This window comes from Pinus tabuliformis, chromosome 7, assembly GCF_031772625.1.
Source record: "Pinus tabuliformis cultivar Carrire ecotype Pingquan chromosome 7, CPIR1, whole genome shotgun sequence".
Lineage (NCBI taxonomy): Eukaryota > Viridiplantae > Streptophyta > Pinopsida > Pinales > Pinaceae > Pinus > Pinus tabuliformis.
Window position 1 is genome coordinate 1553183064 of NC_142293.1, and position 19245 is coordinate 1553202308.

Here is a 19245-nt window from a genome sequence, read left to right on the forward strand (position 1 = left end):
TAAATAAAAAAAAAGAAGAAGAGGTTTTATTTATTTACCATACCTCTAGTTTATTTATATTTTTATTTATTTTCCATACCTTTGGAGTAAGTATAAGAATAGGTTTACTTATTTACCATGCCTCCACTTTATTTATATTTTTATTTATTGGGACCAAATACAACCTCCCAAACTAGAAAATAGGCGATTGGAAACGAATTTAACCTCCATACTTATTTACCATGCCTCCACTTTATTTATATTTTTATTTATTGGGACCAAATACAACCTCCCAAACTAGAAAATAGGCGTTTGGAAACGAATTTAACCTCCCAAATCAGGCGAATCAGATCAAATGAGTCTTTTCATAGTTTAACCGCCCCCGGGCTAAATATAGGAAATGGGTGTTTTATAAAAATTCCCCCCCCTAAAATGAAAAACCCTTTAAAATTCACCCTTCGGCTAAAATTCGCCCCTAAAATTTACCATGGGTGTGGCCGGAGTCATCCTTCACTGCAGGTTCTTCTTTAGATCCACACACACTCATCATGAATGATGGTGCAAGTTGGTTGCATAGTACCAACTCCATCGACAACTTCATCCTCTTCCACACCAAGTGAGGAGTCCAGAATGGAAGAACATGAGACAGTACAATCCGGAGGATCAACGAAACGTAGGGATAGAGATTGAGGGAATGAATCCATGTGACAACCAACAGGCTTGCAAGCCAAATCTGTGTAGATATCAAGAGCAGGTGGGGTGGGAGGATGTGACAGTTCAACATATGTGTGTTCATAATCTCCCACATCACTCTGCGGTGATGGAGCTATTTGATGAGGTGAAGGCAGACAGTCACTTGTGAGAGAAACTGTTCCTGCCTGTGATTACGTAGCTCCATCACGAAAGTGTGTTGAACGGGATCCGAATGATTTCAAGCATTGTGGATTTTCGGATATGTAAAGAAGATACTCAAATATTCCATCGAGAAATTCCCAATCAATTTCATCTTGCGGAAATCAGTATGCAAGATTACAAAAGCGTGTGTGAAACTGTTCAATGGATTCATAAGGTGCTTTTCGTAATTTCAGAATTTATTTATCAAGTGCTTTACAGTTAAAGTGATTGAAAGCACGGTCTATCTCTACGACTAGATGAGCAAGAGAATGAATAGATTTTTCAGGCAGCGTAGCACACCACTGCTGTGATATCTCCAGATAGGTTGTAAATATTTGTTTTATCGCAGTAAAGACAGATATATTGTAAATATTTATTTTGCCAAAGTAAGCAGACATACTGTAGTATTTTGGTTTTTCCACGGTACAAATAAAAAAACAACAAACTGGTAATCATGGTTGTTAATGTTAAGTTAAACAGTGTGTTAACTTTGATACAAGAAAATGTGGCGAATTAAGAAGGCTCTGTAACTTCTCAAGGGAAGTTGGGAAAAGAGCAGTTGTTGGAAAGAAAAACACTAACTACGTCCCATGCTCGAAAGAAAAGAGTGGAAGGGGAGGGAAAAATCCGTGCTGATAGGTCAGACGGAAAGTGAAAGGGTTTGTACGCTAAGTCTGGTGAGGACCAGATAGTGTAGTACTGTGTGCGAATGATCTTGCAGACGACAGTGGTCGTGCAAGAAGCTAGGGGGGAGATTTGGTCTCGAGGACAAATCTCAAGGATGGGAGGATAAGGAGCTGCAGATGTTAAGGTGTCTTCTACCCTAATGATCTTTTTTTTTAAAGAATTAGGTAAGTAACACCCTTTTAACTATTTGTTGCTCAGTCGAATTTATAAGACTTATTATGTACGTTATTTGAAATGATGGTAATTTAAGTACTTATATGTTCAGTAAATAAAGAATTTTTATGAATGAAATGATGCAGTTATGGTTCAATGTTGTTTAACCCTCGACAATAGAGAGTTTTAGTGACATAACTAATTGGACCTGAACTGGTTAATATACTCTCCCTAGGTCTAGGTAGGGAAACAATGGTGAATAGGTAAATATTAACTACTGACAAATCTTCTATAGTCGCGTTGTTTGCGGAAGTTAAAAGAAATAGTTCTGGTAGTTCTTTTCTGAAAATTTGTAAATAACACTAAACTGGAAGATATGCTTAATTCGATATCTAGAAAAAATGAACTTTAAAAATAGGGAAAAGAAAACCCATATGTTTCATTCTCAGGAGGAGTTAAATAAAATACAGAACTTGTTTCTTTATTTCGAGACAAGTTATGGCAGAGAGGACTTAACACACAGAGCTGGGAATTAACGAAAACCCTATTAGCCCAACATCTACCTGAAATAATGAAGTCGAGAAATAGAAAGAGTAAATACCCTATCTATTATCAAACTGAACGAACAACGGAAAATAGTTAAGTAAATGTAACCGAACTGGAGAAATTAGGAAGAAAGCCTCCTGATGCCAGGTAAATAAATCACTGGAACTTTAATCTAGGAACTTGAAAAGTCATTAAAACATTGCAGTGTATTTTAAAAGACAGAGATATGAGCCGCGACAGTTAATGGGCAAAGCTTCAATTAAATATCAGTTTCAATTATAAACAGAGAGACTCTGTTGAAAAAAAACATTTATACCAAATTCAAATTTCCACGTGAAAATAATTCAAGAGAACACAGCGTGAAGGCACAAAGGAAGTAAACAGTAATAGAACCCTCGCACAAAGGAATAACACCAAGCAGGCCATAATTAACTCATGACGTAAAATAAGAAGTATACAGACTTTTGTAAATTTACAGCCGAGTAAGTTTAAGAGCATGGGTTGAAACAGGTAAAGCCTGGAAATCCGAACAAGAAATAGACTAATCAGACATCTAGGTCTTCGGGTCGTAACGACCAAAACCCTTCATTCAAAACATTAAAATAAACTTCTTAAGCTTCTGATACAATAGTAGGAATAAATTCCTTAGCCATTTAATTCGTTCGGAAATTTGTCAAAAACCCCTTTACAAATCTAAACAAAGCTGGCGTGTATTCGGTAAAAAAACCTGACCATAACCCTACACTATTTACATGCTGCCCCTGACTGTCGAAGGGTTGAAATTGATACGGTCATACCCGGAATTTCGCATTAGTGGTATTCTGGTAAGGAAACTTGTGCCCTTTGGGGCAGCAGAACGAAACCCCCGGCCTCCTCACCTTCATGCCTATAGATTCACAGAATAAGAGGGGTCAGCGAAGACCCATGGCCATATTACCTTGTTAAGATAAACAACTTCAATCCGAGAAGAATCAAAAGGAATAAATGAAGACTAAGAAACCTTACCTGGTTCGTAGAGTTGAAGGCAAGCAGAAGACGGAGGATTCCTCCATGGAACCCCTCTGCTATTGCATAGCGGCATGACGCACCGAGTTATGCAGCCTGACGGAGAAGCGAACCAAACTCCCGGAAGCGGGGAAACCAAACTGAATTGACAAAATGAAATGAATTTCCAGCCTTCAAGCTCGAATAACCCTCCCAAGCTTGCCCAGCCGTAGGATCTAGAATGCAAGTGCCACACCGTCGATGTGAGTAGCATCCCGAGGAATCGGCAGACGAGGTACTATCCTGCCACGCCACGTTACCATGGCCGGGCAGGACCATTAAATGTTAGAAGACAGACAAAAACCACTGGTGGATGGATGTAAGATGAATTTAAATAAAAATCTAAGTAATGAATGAGATCATTAGACCAGTCAGCAATGGAGTACAAGCAGAACACGCGGAAAGGCCTAGCATCGGGTTAACCACGTGACAACTGAGAACCCAACTGTACTATGGATAATGTTGCAAGGCTTGAACTAAAAAAACTAATAAACTTCATAATACAACAAATCAACCTGTATAGCAATATCAAATGATAATTTATTTATTTAATTATACAGCGACCCAAAACTCTAAAGCATTGTTCAAATATTTTGTATTATTCATGTATTTGCATGTAAAAAAAATAATAATAAATGTGCTTAGGAGATGTGACAGTGGTATCAGAGCCCAGATTACAAAACTGTGGCCTCTGGCAATTAATTGTTGAAATTTTTGATATAATTTTTCGATGATTGTTAACTTACTGATGTATTAAGTTTAGGACACCAGTAGAATCAGAGAAGAGCAGGCAGTGTTCCACACAGGAATATGGCTGGCCCGGAATCTGTGGCTTTCCCTCAAAATAATCCTGAAATATGGATACAGCTCGGAGAGGAGGCGCACAATACCAATCTTACAATATTGGAAACAGTTCAGGAACTAAAGAATGAGATGGCTCGGCTACGGGAGGACAATGCAAGATTAACTATGGAAAAGGAAAAAATTATGAAAAGCCTGTCTGATAGGCAGAATCAACGCCAACCGATCCCCAGCCCCGAACGGGAACGAATGTCTGAAGAACAAGGTTATCAGACAGAACAGGAAGAGAATCGGGAAGAGAAATTGGATAACGCTTCCGAGCACCCCGCAACAAAAAGGCAATGAATAGAATTACAAGGGGAATTTCGAAAAATAAAGCCACCACATTTCGATGGAGAGTTGGAAGAGGTAGCCGAGGCCTGGCTTATTAACATGAATAAGTACTTTCAGTTATACGAATATGATCACAACTTAAAGGCTCGACTGTCCATCTTCCAACTGCAGGGGAAGGCCACCTTGTGGTGGGAAGAGGTTAAGATTGTGCGTGGGGTAAACGAGCAAAGTATCACTTGGGAGAAGTTTCAAAAATACTTCAAGGAAAGATACTTGACTGAATGATTTTATGACGAGAAAGCCAAAGAATTTCACGAATTGCGGCTGGGGTAGGAAACAATGGATGAGTTTATCACCTGATTTACCTCTTTACTCCGATATGTGCCTTATATACGGGAGGAAAAGGCTAAGGTACAACGATTCGTCAGCAGTTTACCTATGGCAATGAGAGAAAGAATTGAATTTGATAACCTGAAAACGATGGACGAGGATTATACGAAAGGCTAGGATATGCTATCAGCAAAGTAAGCAGAAGGGAGAACTTGTGGGGAAAAAGTGGGCAGACAAGAAAGGTAATAGGATCCCTGTGGGCAATAAGGGAAATCGAGGCAGCATTGGCAAGGGTTTCTAAAAAGGGAAGAACACTAGAAATCTGCAAAAAAATCAGTTCAAAATTAGACCACCTGCTGAAAACAGATTCAGTGAGTAGACTAGTAAAGTTGATAACGAAGGGACAACAAGACCCCGGTGCAATGCTGGGGATGTGGAGGGCCACATTACGTTAAAAATTGCCCTCACTGGAAGGGAACCGATCAGATTTCACAGATCCATGAGGCATCTACAGTAGGCGATGTGGCCCGGAGCATCCCAAAAATTAACGCAGCACTCGAAGACCATCAGGCCGAGTACCAGCCGACAATGGTGGAGTTTGAAGGTAAAATTTTTGATCATCCTGTTTCTGTTTTAATTGATCCCAGTGCTACGTTAAGTTATGTAAGTCCAAAGGTTGTGGAACGGTGTAAGTTACAGTCGATTAAGTTTAAAAATTCTTGGCTAGTACAGCTGGAAACAGGAGCAAAGTGACATGTGTTAGCCAAAGTTAATGACTGTCCACTTGAAATAGCAGGTTAGCCTCTGAAGGCAGATCTAAACATACTTCCCCTTGGGTCGTATGATGTGTTGATAGGCATGGACTGGCTGGAAAAATGCTGGTCCATTATTAATTGCAAAACAAAAACAATCTGCTACAAAAATGAATTGGGAGAGCAGTAGGTAATGCAAGGCATTCCGAGGCCATTACAGACACGGCCCATAAGCGCTTCGCAACTAGCGAACTGTATTTGGAAAGGGTGTCAGGTATATGCAATTTAGGTCGGTTATGCCAATTCAAAGGACAAGACTGCCACCTTAGGAAGTATTCCAATAGTTCAAGAGTTTGTAGATGTGTTCCCTGAAGAGATACCAAGACTGCCACCCAAGAGAGACATAGATTTCACCATTGAATTGGTGCCAGGGGCAGCCCCGGTGTCCCGCGCTCCATATTGTATGAGCACACTGGAATTGACGGAGCTGAAAATGCAATTGCAGGAGTTATTAGATAAAAAATACATTCGCCCCAACGTGTCACCCTGGGGAGCCCTCGTGTTGTTCGTCAAAAAGAAGGATGGAACCCTTCGCATGTGTATGGACTACCACTAGTTGAATAAGTTGACAATTAAGAACAAATACCCACTGCCTCGGATTGATGAATTATTCGATCAGGTGAAAGGGGCTACGATATTCTCTAAAATTGACTTGCGTTCGGGATACCATCAGATCAGAATTAAAGAGGAGGATATAGCCAAAATTGCTTTTAGGACTCGCTATGGGCACTATGAGTTCATAGTATTACCCTTTGGTTTAACCAATGCCTCCGCGACCTCTATGTGATTAATGAAAAACATATTTCATCAATATTTAAACAAATTTGTGTTAATCTTTATTGATGACATACTAATATACTCTCGAAGCATCGAAGAGCACAAGGAGCATCTTAGATGGGTATTGCAAACTCTCCGGGAGCATCATTTATATGCCAAATACAACAAGTACGATTTCTTTAAGGAACAGATTCAGTACTTAGGACATATTATTACGAAAGACGGAATTGCGGTGGATCCCGAAAAGATCAAGACCATAATGGAATGGCCAGTACCGAAGGATGTAATGGATATAAGATCCTTTATGGGGTTAGCAGGTTACTATAGGCAGTTTGTGGAAGGATTTTCCAGAGTGGCCTATCCTATCACCTCCCTGCAGAAAAAGGGGAAAATTTTTAAATGGACAGCTGAATGCCAAAAAAGTTTTGAACAACTCAAGCATCTGCTCACCACTGCGCCTGTACTAAGCATAGCAGATCTGGGTAAGGATTATGTGGTATGCACGGATGCAAGTAAAGAAGGGGTAGGAGGAGTCCTGATGCAGGAGGGTAAGGTAATCGCCTATTAGTCAAGGAAATTGAAGGAAAATGAGCATAAATATTCCACCTATGATTTGGAGTTGGCAGCTGTCATTCACGCCCTAAAGATGTGGCGTCATTATCTGTTAGGCAGAAAATTTCTGCTAATGACAGATCACCACAGCCTGAATAGATATTTCAATCAGCCTACCTTGAACGCTAGACAGGACGATGGGTAGATTTTCAGAGCAGTTTAGATTTTGAGATTAAACATTTGAAAGGGAAGGAGAACCGTGTATCAGATGCTTTAAGTCGAAAGGTACACTGCCTCTACGAAATTTCTTGCAGCGAAGGGTCGACTACCTTCGATGAAGTGTTTAAAGAGGCAGCAAATCAGGATCTGAAATATCAACAAATAGGGCAGCAAGCTCAAAATCCAACCAGCAGTGAATATCAGCAAGGTTATGTGATGGATCATGCCGGCCTATTGAGATATAAAAAAAGACTATATGTGCCCAACCAGAGTGGCATTAAAAGTCAGATTTTAGATGAACTTCATAAGAGTCCCTACGCGGGACATCCAGGTTACCAAAAATTGATTACCGCACTCCGGAAGGAGTATTACTAGCCAGGCATGAAGAAAGATGTAGCAGAGTATCTGTCACGATGTTTGGAATGTCAACAAGTCACGCTGTAACATCAGCACCCTGCGGGGCTATTGCAGCCACTACCAATTCTAGAATGGAAGTGGGAAACTGTCTTTATGGATTTTATAACCGGATTACCAAGATCTAAAAAGAGCAATGACTCTATCATGGTGGTGGTGGACAAATTAAGCAAAGAAGCCCATTTTATCCACGTACAATCCACTTTCAAAGTGGTGCAGATTGCCAACATCTTCATGCAGAATGTTTTCAGGCTACATGGGCTACCAAAAACCATAATTTCTGATCGCGATGTGAAATTTACATAAGTCTTCTGGAGGACTCTGTTTAAGAGGTTGGGAACTCAACTAAATTTCAGTACTTCCTATCACCCTCAAACAGACGGACAGACAGAACGGGTGAACCAAGTAGTGGAAGACATGCTCAGATCATACGTAATGCAACAACCGTCAAAATGGGAAGATTATCTGCATTTGGTCGAATTTTCATACGACAACAACTATCATACTTCTTTGCAAATGATCCCTTTTGAAGTGCTGTACGGAAGAAAATGCCGCACACCCTCCAGTTGGGGGGGACTTGAAGACAAGCTGTTGTTGGGGCCCGAAATGCTAAAGGAGATGGAAGAGATGGTCAAGAAGGTGCGAAGCAACTTAAAGGCAGCTCAAGATTGGCAGAAGAATTTTTCCGATAGGAAGTGAAGTTTTAAGGAATTTCAAGTAGCAGACCACGTGTATGTTAGAATAAGACCTAAAAAGAGTACGTTACAGTGGAGCGGGTGCAGCACACTGGCACCACAGTTTTGTGGGCCATTTCAAAAAAGATACATTTATGATCCTATGCATATAGTCAGTTGGCAAGATATCCAGGTAAAAGGGTAACTTAGGTAGACCTAAATAATTGTGTTATTAAAGAAGACAAACTGATGTAGGTTTTGTTTGTTTCAGGTCGAGCCGGAAGGAGAATTCTCGGTCGAGCCACCGAATATACTAGAACGAAGAGAAGTAACGCTGCGAAGATGAGCCATCACCTAGGTTAAAGTGCAATGGTATCACTTTGGACCAGAGGAGGCCAACTCGGAGGATGAACAACTCATGAAAGAAGCATATCCGGGTCTGTTTGTGTCCGGAAAAAAACGGGATGATGTTTGACTTCAGGGGGGGAAGATGTGATAACCCCAGATAGGCTGTAAATATTTCTTTTACCGCAGTAAAGACAGATATATTGTAAATATTTATTTTACTAAAGTAAGCAGACATACTGTAGTATTTTGGTTTTTCCACACTAAAAATAAAAAAACAACAAACTGGTAATCATGGTTGTTAATGTTAAGTTAAATAGTGTGTTAACTTTGAAACAGGAAAATGTGGTGAATTAAGCAGGCTCTGTAACTTCTCAAGGGAAGTTGGGAAAAGAGCAGTTGCTGGAAAGAAAATCCCTAACTACCTCCCATGCTCGAAAGAAAAGAGTGGAAGGGGAGGGAAAAATTTGTGCTGATAGGTCAGAAGGAAAGTGAAAGGGTTTGTACGCTAAGTCTAGTGAGGACCAGATAGTGTAGCACTGTGTGCAAATGATCTTGTAGAGGACAGTAGTCCTACAAGAAGCAAGGGGGGAGATTTGGTCTGGAGGACAAATCTCAAGGATGGGAGGATAAGGAGCTACAGCTGTTAGGTGTCTTCTACCCTGATGATCTTTTTCTTTAAAGAATCAGGTAAGTAACACCCTTTTAACTATCTATTTTTAGTCGACTTTATAAGACTTATTATGTACGTTATTGGAAATGATGGTAATTTAAGTACTTGTATGTGTAGTAAATAGAGAATTTATAGGAATGAAATGATGCAGTTATGGTTCAATGTTGTCTAACCCTCGGCAATAGAGAGTTTTAGTGACATAACTAATTGGACCTGAACTGGTTAATATACTGTCCCTAGGTCTAGTTAGGGAAATAGTGGTGAATAGGTAAATATTAACTACTGACAAATCTTCTATAGTCGCGCTGTTTGCAGAAGTTAAAAGAAATAGTTCTAGTAGTTCTTTTCTGAAAATTTGTGAATAACACTAAACTAGAAGATATGCTTAATTCGATATCTAGAAAATTTGAACTTTAAAAACAGGGAAAAGAAAACCCATATGTTTCATTCTCAGGAGGAGTTAAATAAAATACAGGACCGAATTCTTCCTTTCGAGACAAGTTATGGCAGAGAGGACTTAACACACAGAGCTGGGAATTAGCGAAAACCCTATTAGCCCAACATCTACCTAAAATAATGAAGTCAAGAAATAGAAACAGTAAATACCCTATGTATTATCAAACTGAATGAACAACGGAAAACAATTAAGTAAATGTAGCCAAACTGGAGAAATTAGGAAGAAAGCCTCCTGATGCCAAGTAAATAAAGCACTGGAACTTTAATCTAGGAACTTGAAAAGTCATTAAAACATTACAGTATATTTTAAAAGACAGAGATATGAGCCACAACAGTTAACGGGCAGAAATTCAATTAAATATCAGTTTCAATTATAAACAGAGAGACTCTGTTGAAAAAAAACATTTATACCAAATTCGAATTTCCACATGAAAATAATTCAAGAGCACACAGTGCGAAGGCGCAAAGGAAGTAAATAGTAATAGAACCCTCGCATAGAGGAATAACACCAAGCAGGCCATAATTAACTCATGACATAAAATAAGCAGTATACAGACTTTTGTAAATTTACAGCCGAGCAAGTTTAAGAGCACGGGTTGAAACAGGTAAAGCCCAGAAATTTGAACAAGAAGTAGACGATTCAGACATCTAGGTCTCTGAGTCGTAACGACAAAAACCCTTCATTCAAAACATTAAAATAAATTTCTTAAGCTTCTGATGCAACAATAGGAAGAAATTCCTTAGCCATTTAATCCGAACGGAAATTTTTCAAAAGACCCTTTACAAATCTAAACAAAGTCGACATGTATTTGGTAAAAAAAATTGACCAGAACCCTACACTATTTACATACTACCCCTCACTGTCGAAGGGCTGAAATTGATACGGTCATACCCTGAATTTTGCAGTAGTGGTATTCTGGTAAGGAAACTCGCGCCCTTTGAGGTAGCAGAACGAAACCCCCGGCCTCCTCACCTTTGTTCCTGTAGATTCACGGAAGAAGAGGGGTCAGCGAAGACCCATGGCCATATTACCTTGTCAAGATAAACAACTTCAATCAGAGAAGAAGAAAAAGGAATAAATGAAGACTAAGAAACCTTACCTGGTTCGTAGAGTTGGACGCAAGCAGAAGACGGAGGAGTCCTCTATGGAACCCCTCGCGACACGACGCACCGAGTTATGTAGCCTGACGGAGAAGCGAACCAGACTCCCAGAAGTGGGGAAACCAAACTGAATCGACAAAATGAAATGAATTTCCAACCTTCAAGCTCGAATAACCCTCCCAAGCTTGCCCAACCGTAGGATCCAGAATGCAAGTGCCACACCATCGATGCGAGTAGCATCCCGAGGAACCAGCAGACGAGGTACCGTCCTGCCATGCCACATTACCAGGGCCAGGCAGGACCATTAAATGTTAGGAGACAGACAAAAACCGTCGGTGGATGGCTGTAAGATGAATTTAAATAAAAATCTAAGTAATTAACGAGATCATTGGACTAGTCAGCAATGGAGTACAACCAGAACACGTGGAAAGGCCTAGCATTGGGTTAACCACATGGCAACCAAGAACCCAACTGTACTATGGATAATGTTGCAAGGCTTGAACTAACAAAATGGATAAACTTCATAATACAACAAATCAACCCGTATAGCAATATCAAATGATAATTGATTTATTTAATTATATAGTGCCCCAAAACTCTAAAGCATTGTTCAAATCTTTTGTATTATTCATGTATTTGCGTGTAAAAAAATAATAGTAAATGTGCTTAGGAGATGTGACAATTGCAATGGGTGGCGTCGAAGTGTGTAAATGAACAACGCGCAGGTCATTTATTCTTCAAAGATTCCATGTCTTTCACATGAGCCTACAATGCCAACCGCGTGCCTAACCAAGGCTACATATCCTCCACCATCATATGTTTTATGCGACAAGTTATCCGAGAGCTCTTTCGAGATTTCGAAGTAATTTCCATAAGACATACACTCCGGAAGAGAAACTTTGTAGTTAGTCATGACGGATATGGAGAGATTCAAAATAGATGTGAGGACTCAGGTTATCATTTGTCCCTCCTTCTAGCGCCAAAATTTTGATGGTGCTGGACCTGCCAACATGTCAGGGGATCTCCCTGGTAAGAAGTCCCAACTAGACTTCAAACTCTTTGGTGTAGGAGTCCCAACAGCGGGTTGTACGTTATTGCCTTGACCGCAGTTTCACACAAATTCAAGTAAGGTGTCCCTGTTGGTAGCAAGGGTGTGACATATGCAGTAAGTCAAGGAAGGTGCATGAGCGGTTCTAACACATGGAGGGTGAGGTGATTGGGCCCCTTGGAAACCTATGAATGCACGGAGTTAATAAGCGAACACACAAGCTAAGATGCATCACAAACTGGAAGGCAAGTGAGCTAGCAATCCAAAGTGATGCTTAAACCAACAACACATTCCAGTAACATTCATACATTCATATACAAAAAATAGCTACACATTCATGCGTAAGCAAACAAATACATATATTATTTAGAGTGAACAAGATAGTTGAAATACAATACGACATATGCATGAAACGTGTTGGCTCTGTTATATTAAGAATTGTAAGTTCCAGTCATACGATACAACCATGACCAACCACTAGTTCTGACAGCGGAACGTTACAGACTGATGCCTACTCCCCAAAAGATATATACTAGCTCTACACAGTGGAGAAGCCAAGGCTCATTACAATACTGTCTAAGCTTTCTCTAAGATACTCCTATTGGAAGCTTGGTTGACCAAAAGCCTATACAATATATGAGGGACTATATATAGCAAAGGGTGGGGTGGCCCTTGACATTCCCCTTTGTGACTGTTCACCTACCCTCATGACTCTTCAACTACTTTATGACTGTTACATTCAACTATCGACACTTGAACTTCCACTTGACAAGATGTTACATATTATCTACACATCTACCCATGTGAGACAAAATATGCTTGAGCAAGACATGCAATACATCACTAACACTCAGACCATTGTGGTAAGACCAACTCTTCGACATCCTTGTGATGATCGACGATGGTGAAATGATGCCAAGCTTGGTCATCCATGATGGTGTCTGTGTGTTCAATGGTGACATCCTGCTGAAAGCGAACTCTTGCCTCCGTTACATCCTGATACAATGATATGGTCGCTTTGTCCAACTCGTTTGATAGCATGCGCATCATCGTCTTGAGTATGGCTGGACGAACAACATACTGATACATTGTGTCTGTGTTGATCTCCAAGTGTGTGCTGGTGACCATGCACATCAACTTGTCGAAGTACATCTTCAGCTCCATTCGTACTTGCTTCCTGTCTTTGCCTCGGTGAGTGTGCCAAATGGGTGGGATCACATGCGTGCGCACAATGACATGCATGCTGCTGAATTCCCTTTCAGGCAATCAAAAACATTGCTCACCTTGTCTGCTCCGTGCCAGCTGCTGGGATGGATCTATAACTTGTATGGGCTTAGTTTCATCCATCTGTGCATGTTGCGCCCCTTGCTGTACCTGTTCCTGCTGCAACTCATTCTCTCATCTGTGCAACTCTTGTTCTTCCTTGAGTTTCCGCTTCACCACATGAAACTCCTTCTCTATTTCTCTCCCTGCCTTTGCGCGATCTTTGTGTTGCATCGTCACCTCATAGCTTCAATCTCCAAAGCTCGTTTCGTCACGAGTGGATTTGCTTTGAACTTGCAGCTTTGCTCTGCCTCTGTGTTGTCAATAACCTTCCTCTTGCATTTGTTGCATGTAGGTGTGCTATCTTCTGCTACTACTGATGGTGCTTCTCATTGTGATTTTGTTTCCATTCATCTTGATATCCTTTTCCATGAACAACTTGATGCCTTCGTGGATAGGCAAGTTCATAGACACTTGATAAACTGCATCCCCAAGTGTGCTCTAAACGGTGTCTTTGACTATGCTCTCTTGGAAGCCATTGTACCTGTGCTGTTGAGAGGCAGACGAACACCTGTGATACCTTGAGACATATAAACACTCATGACAAGAAATTTGTTAGTCAAAAACCAAAACAAACTAGACGACTGACATGTAACATACCTGTGTGACTGTCTGTGAAGATTGTGCAATTTTCATCGGGAGGCTGGGAGACTGATTGCCAAAACTACACGAGGCGCAGTCCGGGCTTTCGGGAGGCTAACTGACTACTCAAACTGCGCAATGGATAGTCCAGCATGGCCTGTTGAGGACTGAAAGTGCGTAATGCGCAATTTCAGTCAACAATAACATGCAACCAACAAATTGCATTGCGCAGTTTCTATGGACAGAAGGATACTGCCTCCAAGAATTGTGAAATGCATGTCTGGGGGTCAGTGTTGGGCCAGACTTGCACAATTTCTATAGGGCAGGCAAAGACTTCGCTTCCGAAATTGCGCACTGCTAGTCGAGCAAGGCACAGTCTCGGCCAAGGCAGCCCAGATCGGGCGATGGGTGACTGAAAACATGAGAAGTCTGAATGCAGATGAGATGAGTGCAAACAAGAGTGAATGATTACGCATGAAAATAGTAAGTGGAGGATTCAGAAAACTAGAAAACATGCATGCGAGTGAAGTGAGTCGCCACAACGATGAATGTTGATGCAAAAACAATATCATGCATGCGACAACAGTGAGATGTGAACGCAAAGTGAAATGATGCTTCTACAAGCTAACATAAATTGAAATGATAGCAAATGCTCATTGAAAACAAGAAGACAACACTGACACAAAGAGAAACACAAAAAGCGACAGAAACGCAACGCAAAACATGCAAAGTAGGCTTACCCCAAAGCAGTTGAGATAAATGTGCCGATGACTCCTAGATACAATGTGGGATGTCAAAGCAGCAAGGTCGATGTGAGGAATGAGCTCTACAATGTCCCTTTCATAAGTTTTGATAAAATCGCGGTTATGATGCGCATGCCACAAATCTAGGAAAAGTGACACTTAGCAAGAGGATTCTAAAATGATCCTTGCATATAACCTTCAACTGTTAAAAATAGATCCCATGATCAACCAGTCAAGAAGTCCTCTATGACTATTGTGTGAATTTTTAGTTGGTTGGAATGCACTCTAAGGCATGATGGCACATCTAACTAGGTTTTTCTTTAATTGATTGTAACCTATAAAAATAGGTCAAAGTGCTCAAGGTTATCATGCACCTTCATCCAATCTCTAGCACATGCTAATATCATTCTAGACTATTGTCGATGGAAGGGTCACTCCAACACCCATACTACTATATGTTGCCTCCATGAGCACCCAAGCTCTCCAAGCGACTTCATTCCCAAGGGATGATGACCAAGCTATTTTGAACCAATCAAATCAGCCCCCTAACATACTACTTCATTCTAAAACATAATGAATAACATTGAACAATTTTTTGAAACTAACTTTTTGAGCTTTGATACCACTTGCCATGGACCTTAAATTTTTTCACAAAATTTTCCTTTTGTCATCTCCAATTGTCCAACACTTCCTTGCCTCAACATTAGTCAAGTATCTTGACTCACTTGTGGCTACAACAACCAAACTATGCTCTCCACTTAAAGTCTACCCATAACTTCACTTTAAGTTATAACAGTTATGACTGACACAACCTAGTACATCCAAAAATAGCCATGCACCGACTCACCATAGTGTCAAAATATCCCAAGAATACTTATCCAATATTATACCATAGCCACCACAATTCAACACAAGGAACATTAGACCCATCCAAGTAAAAACAACCACAATTTACAATTTTAGATAGCACCAAAAGTGAATGCCTTAACTATATTTATAGGAAAAATGTTATAATGTACAATAGATGAGCATGGTGATAGACTACAATTATACTAGCATATGTGCATACATGCACTATCAATAAAACCCTTATAGAGCAAAAGGCCTACCTATTATAGGTCATGTTTTCTTCTTCATCTCACTTGTCCAATGCAATTTCTTATACTATGCCCAACCCAAATCTTAGCACCGCTACAGAGATTCTTACATTCCTTGAATGACTTCTAATTCTTTCTTAAATGTCTTTACACATTGAGACATCTTCCTTTTTATATGACACATGTTATGCACTTGCAAACCTCTTCATTCTAAATTGTGGACCCAAGTGTCGTTCTTCATCTTACTTCAATTCAATGACTTATTTTCCAATTGTATACCAAGTCATTCAACTCAACCTGGGTCTACCTAAGTCATCCCAAATTTACATAGTCCATCTATTTAAATATACCTACCCATAGTTATTATTCCTAAACTTATGTGAAGCCAACTTCAAATTAATTTTCCCTTTAGTTCTCCACATCTAACCCATATTTAGAAGGCCTCACTACTCATATAAAAAGAACATAAAACACTTTCATCTCTTCATAAGTTATTAACTTTGAAACCTTCTCCACCTAGGTAATATACTTACTACCATCTAACTTTCCATACAATAAGTAACATACCATTAAATGTTTAAATAAAAAAATTTATCCGACTCTCTATATATATAAATATTATATACGTATCGTAATATTAAGGATATTAAATAGTAAAGCATTTTATTCTCTTTTGTCATTTTCTAATTCATTTAAGATATTAAATAGTAAAGCATTTTATTCTCTTTTGTCATTTTCTAATTCATTTAAGATATTAAGTGGTAAAGCATTTTATTCTCTTTTGTCATTTTCTAATTCATTTAAGGTATTAAATAGTAAAGCATTTTATTCTCTTTTGTCATTTTCTAATTCATTTAAGATATTAAATAGTAAAGCATTTTATTCTCTTTTGTCATTTTCTTATTCATTTTAAAAATATTATAAATAAACAGTATTTTAAATTATCAGCTCATGTACACATTTTGAGATAAACCCAAAAGTGAAGGGACTTAACTACACTTGGAATATTGAAGATGGAAGGTCTGAGCATGGGCCTACCATCCACTTGCTTTACGCGGAAGAAAAATATAGAATAATCACCTCAAAAATACCTCCCCCGAAATTTTCTGGTTTTGCACATGCCTTGCTTTTTTCAGAGGTGAGCTTTTGGTTGTACAGTGAAGAAGAAAAGCGTTATGAACTCGTAGACGCAACTTTAGCAAATATTTTGATTTCACAGGAGGTGATACATTCTCATCAACTTGGTCACACAAGTGACAAGGTGTGTGTGATGTGATGTGACGAAACCTGTCACAGCATGCACGTGATTAATATTTAACAGGATTAGAACCAGTGATTTGCCGACACTAAACTACATTTAACCCACCTATGTATTATAAGAGGCTTATACACGTGTCTTCAACCATTGAAGTGCATAGTTTGAATGGAAATGTAAGTTGTATGGAAAGTGCAGAGAAAGTGATGGAATGAAAATGGAGCTATACGTGTACACAAATTATTCCATTTTTCCACTATATAACCATGGGGCTAGCCCGGGTTATCACACACCACATGTACGCGGACACACCACATGTACACTGATGATCCAGCGATTCTGAGCAGGTGTAGGCGATTCCAATATATTTAACAGCAACATCATCTTTCGTCCTAGCACATCTGAGCATTTCTGAGAAGGTGTAGGCGAGTTCCATCCATGGAGAAACATGATATCAAGGAATGTTGCTCCCAAGTTGAGCTGACTGTAAACGTTTTGGGATCTGTCATGGTGCCGCCTTCCCGACCTTCTCCCAGAACCACACTCTATCTCTCCAATCTAGATGACCATCTTATCGTCAGGCGCAGATTCGATACATTGCTTGTGTATAACAATGACTGTGATAATATTTATGGTCCCACAGATCCTGTGAAAGTTGTTAGGGATGCACTGTCACGAGTATTAGCGTACTATTACCCACTTGCAGGCCGGGTAAAGAGAACCGAAGATGGCCGAAAACTGCAGGTGGAGTGCACAGGAGAGGGCGCTCTCTTTGTGGAAGCCTCCACGCATAACACTCTTTCACTGCTGGGCGAGTTGGAGGAGCTGAAACCTTCATTTGAGCAACTGCTCTTTCAGTTTCCGCTCACTGCACAAGTCGAGGACGTACCCCCTCTCATTTTTCAGGTGAAATTTTTCCTCTTACTTTGCCATTATTCCTCAATTTTAATGGATTCGCTCAACTCCAACTTGAGCTGATCTTGATTGTTGCGTTTGTGTGTTTTCTGTTTTGACAAAAATAGGTAACTCGCTTCGATTGCGGGGGTTTTGTTGTGGGTGTGAGTTTCAACCATAGTCTGTGTGACGGACGTGGGGCAGCCCAGTTTCTCATGGGACTTGCAGAGATCGCGAGAGGAGAGACGAAGCTGTCCGTTGAAGCAGTATGGCAGAGGGAATTTCTGAAACCCCAGCAGCAGTCCCATCTGGTCCGTTTTCCGCATGATGAGGTCCTTGAAAGTGGATTCATGGTCAACCCTAATTGCTCAATGCAGCAACAGATGGCCAATGTGAAAACCGAAGACCTAATACTGGCTTCGTTTTTCTTCAGCTCGGATGTTTTACAGAGTATAAAGCAGCCCATCGCAGAAGAGTTGAAGGAGCATTGTACCACGTTCGAAGTGTTAGCAGCGTTGGCCTGGCGGGTAAGAACAAGGGCTCTGGGGATTCCTCTTGATCAAGCTGTCAGGCTTATCTTCGGGGTGGACGTGAGGAGGGCGTTCAACCCCCCTCTTGCAGAGGGATACTACGGCAATGGTCTGTACCTAGCATGTGCACGCAGTAATACAGCCCGAGAGGTTGTGACTGGATCCCTTTCGCTTGCCGTAAAGATGATAAAGAAGGCAAAGTTATGTTTAAATGAGGAGTACCTGAGATCGAGCATAGCGTTTCTTGAAATGAAACGCTCATACCCAGAGATGACAGAGGTGCATATGTGTGTTGAAGATGCGTACCTTACTGACTGGAGGTGGCTGGGATTTAATGAAGTGGACTTTGGGTGGGGTGAACCCGTGACTGCATGCCCTATCAGTTTGCTCAGGACTTTGGGATTGCCCATTGCATTCCTGCGTCCCCCGAAAAAGAAGAGTGGAGTGAAGATGGTGTTGTGCGTTCCATGCGCAGCAGTCAAAGCACTTGAAATGGAAATCCATGGTCTGCTGTGAATTTGACAGTTACGAGAGTGTCAGATTCCGAGATATTTTTAGAATCAGTAATCAACATAAGGTTAGTAGTTATGCAATAGTGAGTATCATTTACAATATTATTTTAGTGAGAAAAGCAAAAGTTTCTGTTATTACTGTATGGTAAAAAATATATATTTTAATGTTTAATTCTTAAAAGTGTTAAGGTGTAGTTTAATTTTTTTTTTAATGATTTGGTAGTTTTTTTATAAATTTGCTTAAAATCTAATATGAATTTGTTGGGTTAGATTTGTGAATTTTAACTCATTCAAGTGTCATAAGAGTGTTTTAAGGCTTTGAATTTCATTTATATATTTAAAAATTAATTGTAAACAACAATCAAAAAAAATATTGCTCAACCCAAAATTTGTTTTTGTTAGATTTAAGTTAAAAAAAAAAAACCAAAATCCAGAATAGCTATATATGTAAATATTTTTTAATATTTTTTT

At 39.9% G+C, this 19245-nt stretch overlaps 1 protein-coding gene across 1 annotated transcript; it reads left to right on the forward strand.

Annotated features, from left to right (window-relative positions):
- The first annotated feature begins 17174 nt into the window (after positions 1-17174).
- LOC149253857 (taxadien-5-alpha-ol O-acetyltransferase-like) lies at positions 17175-18831 on the forward strand. Its single transcript, XM_089456949.1, has 2 exons — positions 17175-17744; positions 17861-18831. Exons 1-2 carry the CDS (start codon positions 17277-17279, stop codon positions 18776-18778), a joined length of 1386 nt encoding a protein of 461 aa, XP_089313075.1. The 5' UTR covers positions 17175-17276; the 3' UTR covers positions 18779-18831.
- Positions 18832-19245: the final 414 nt, after the last annotated feature.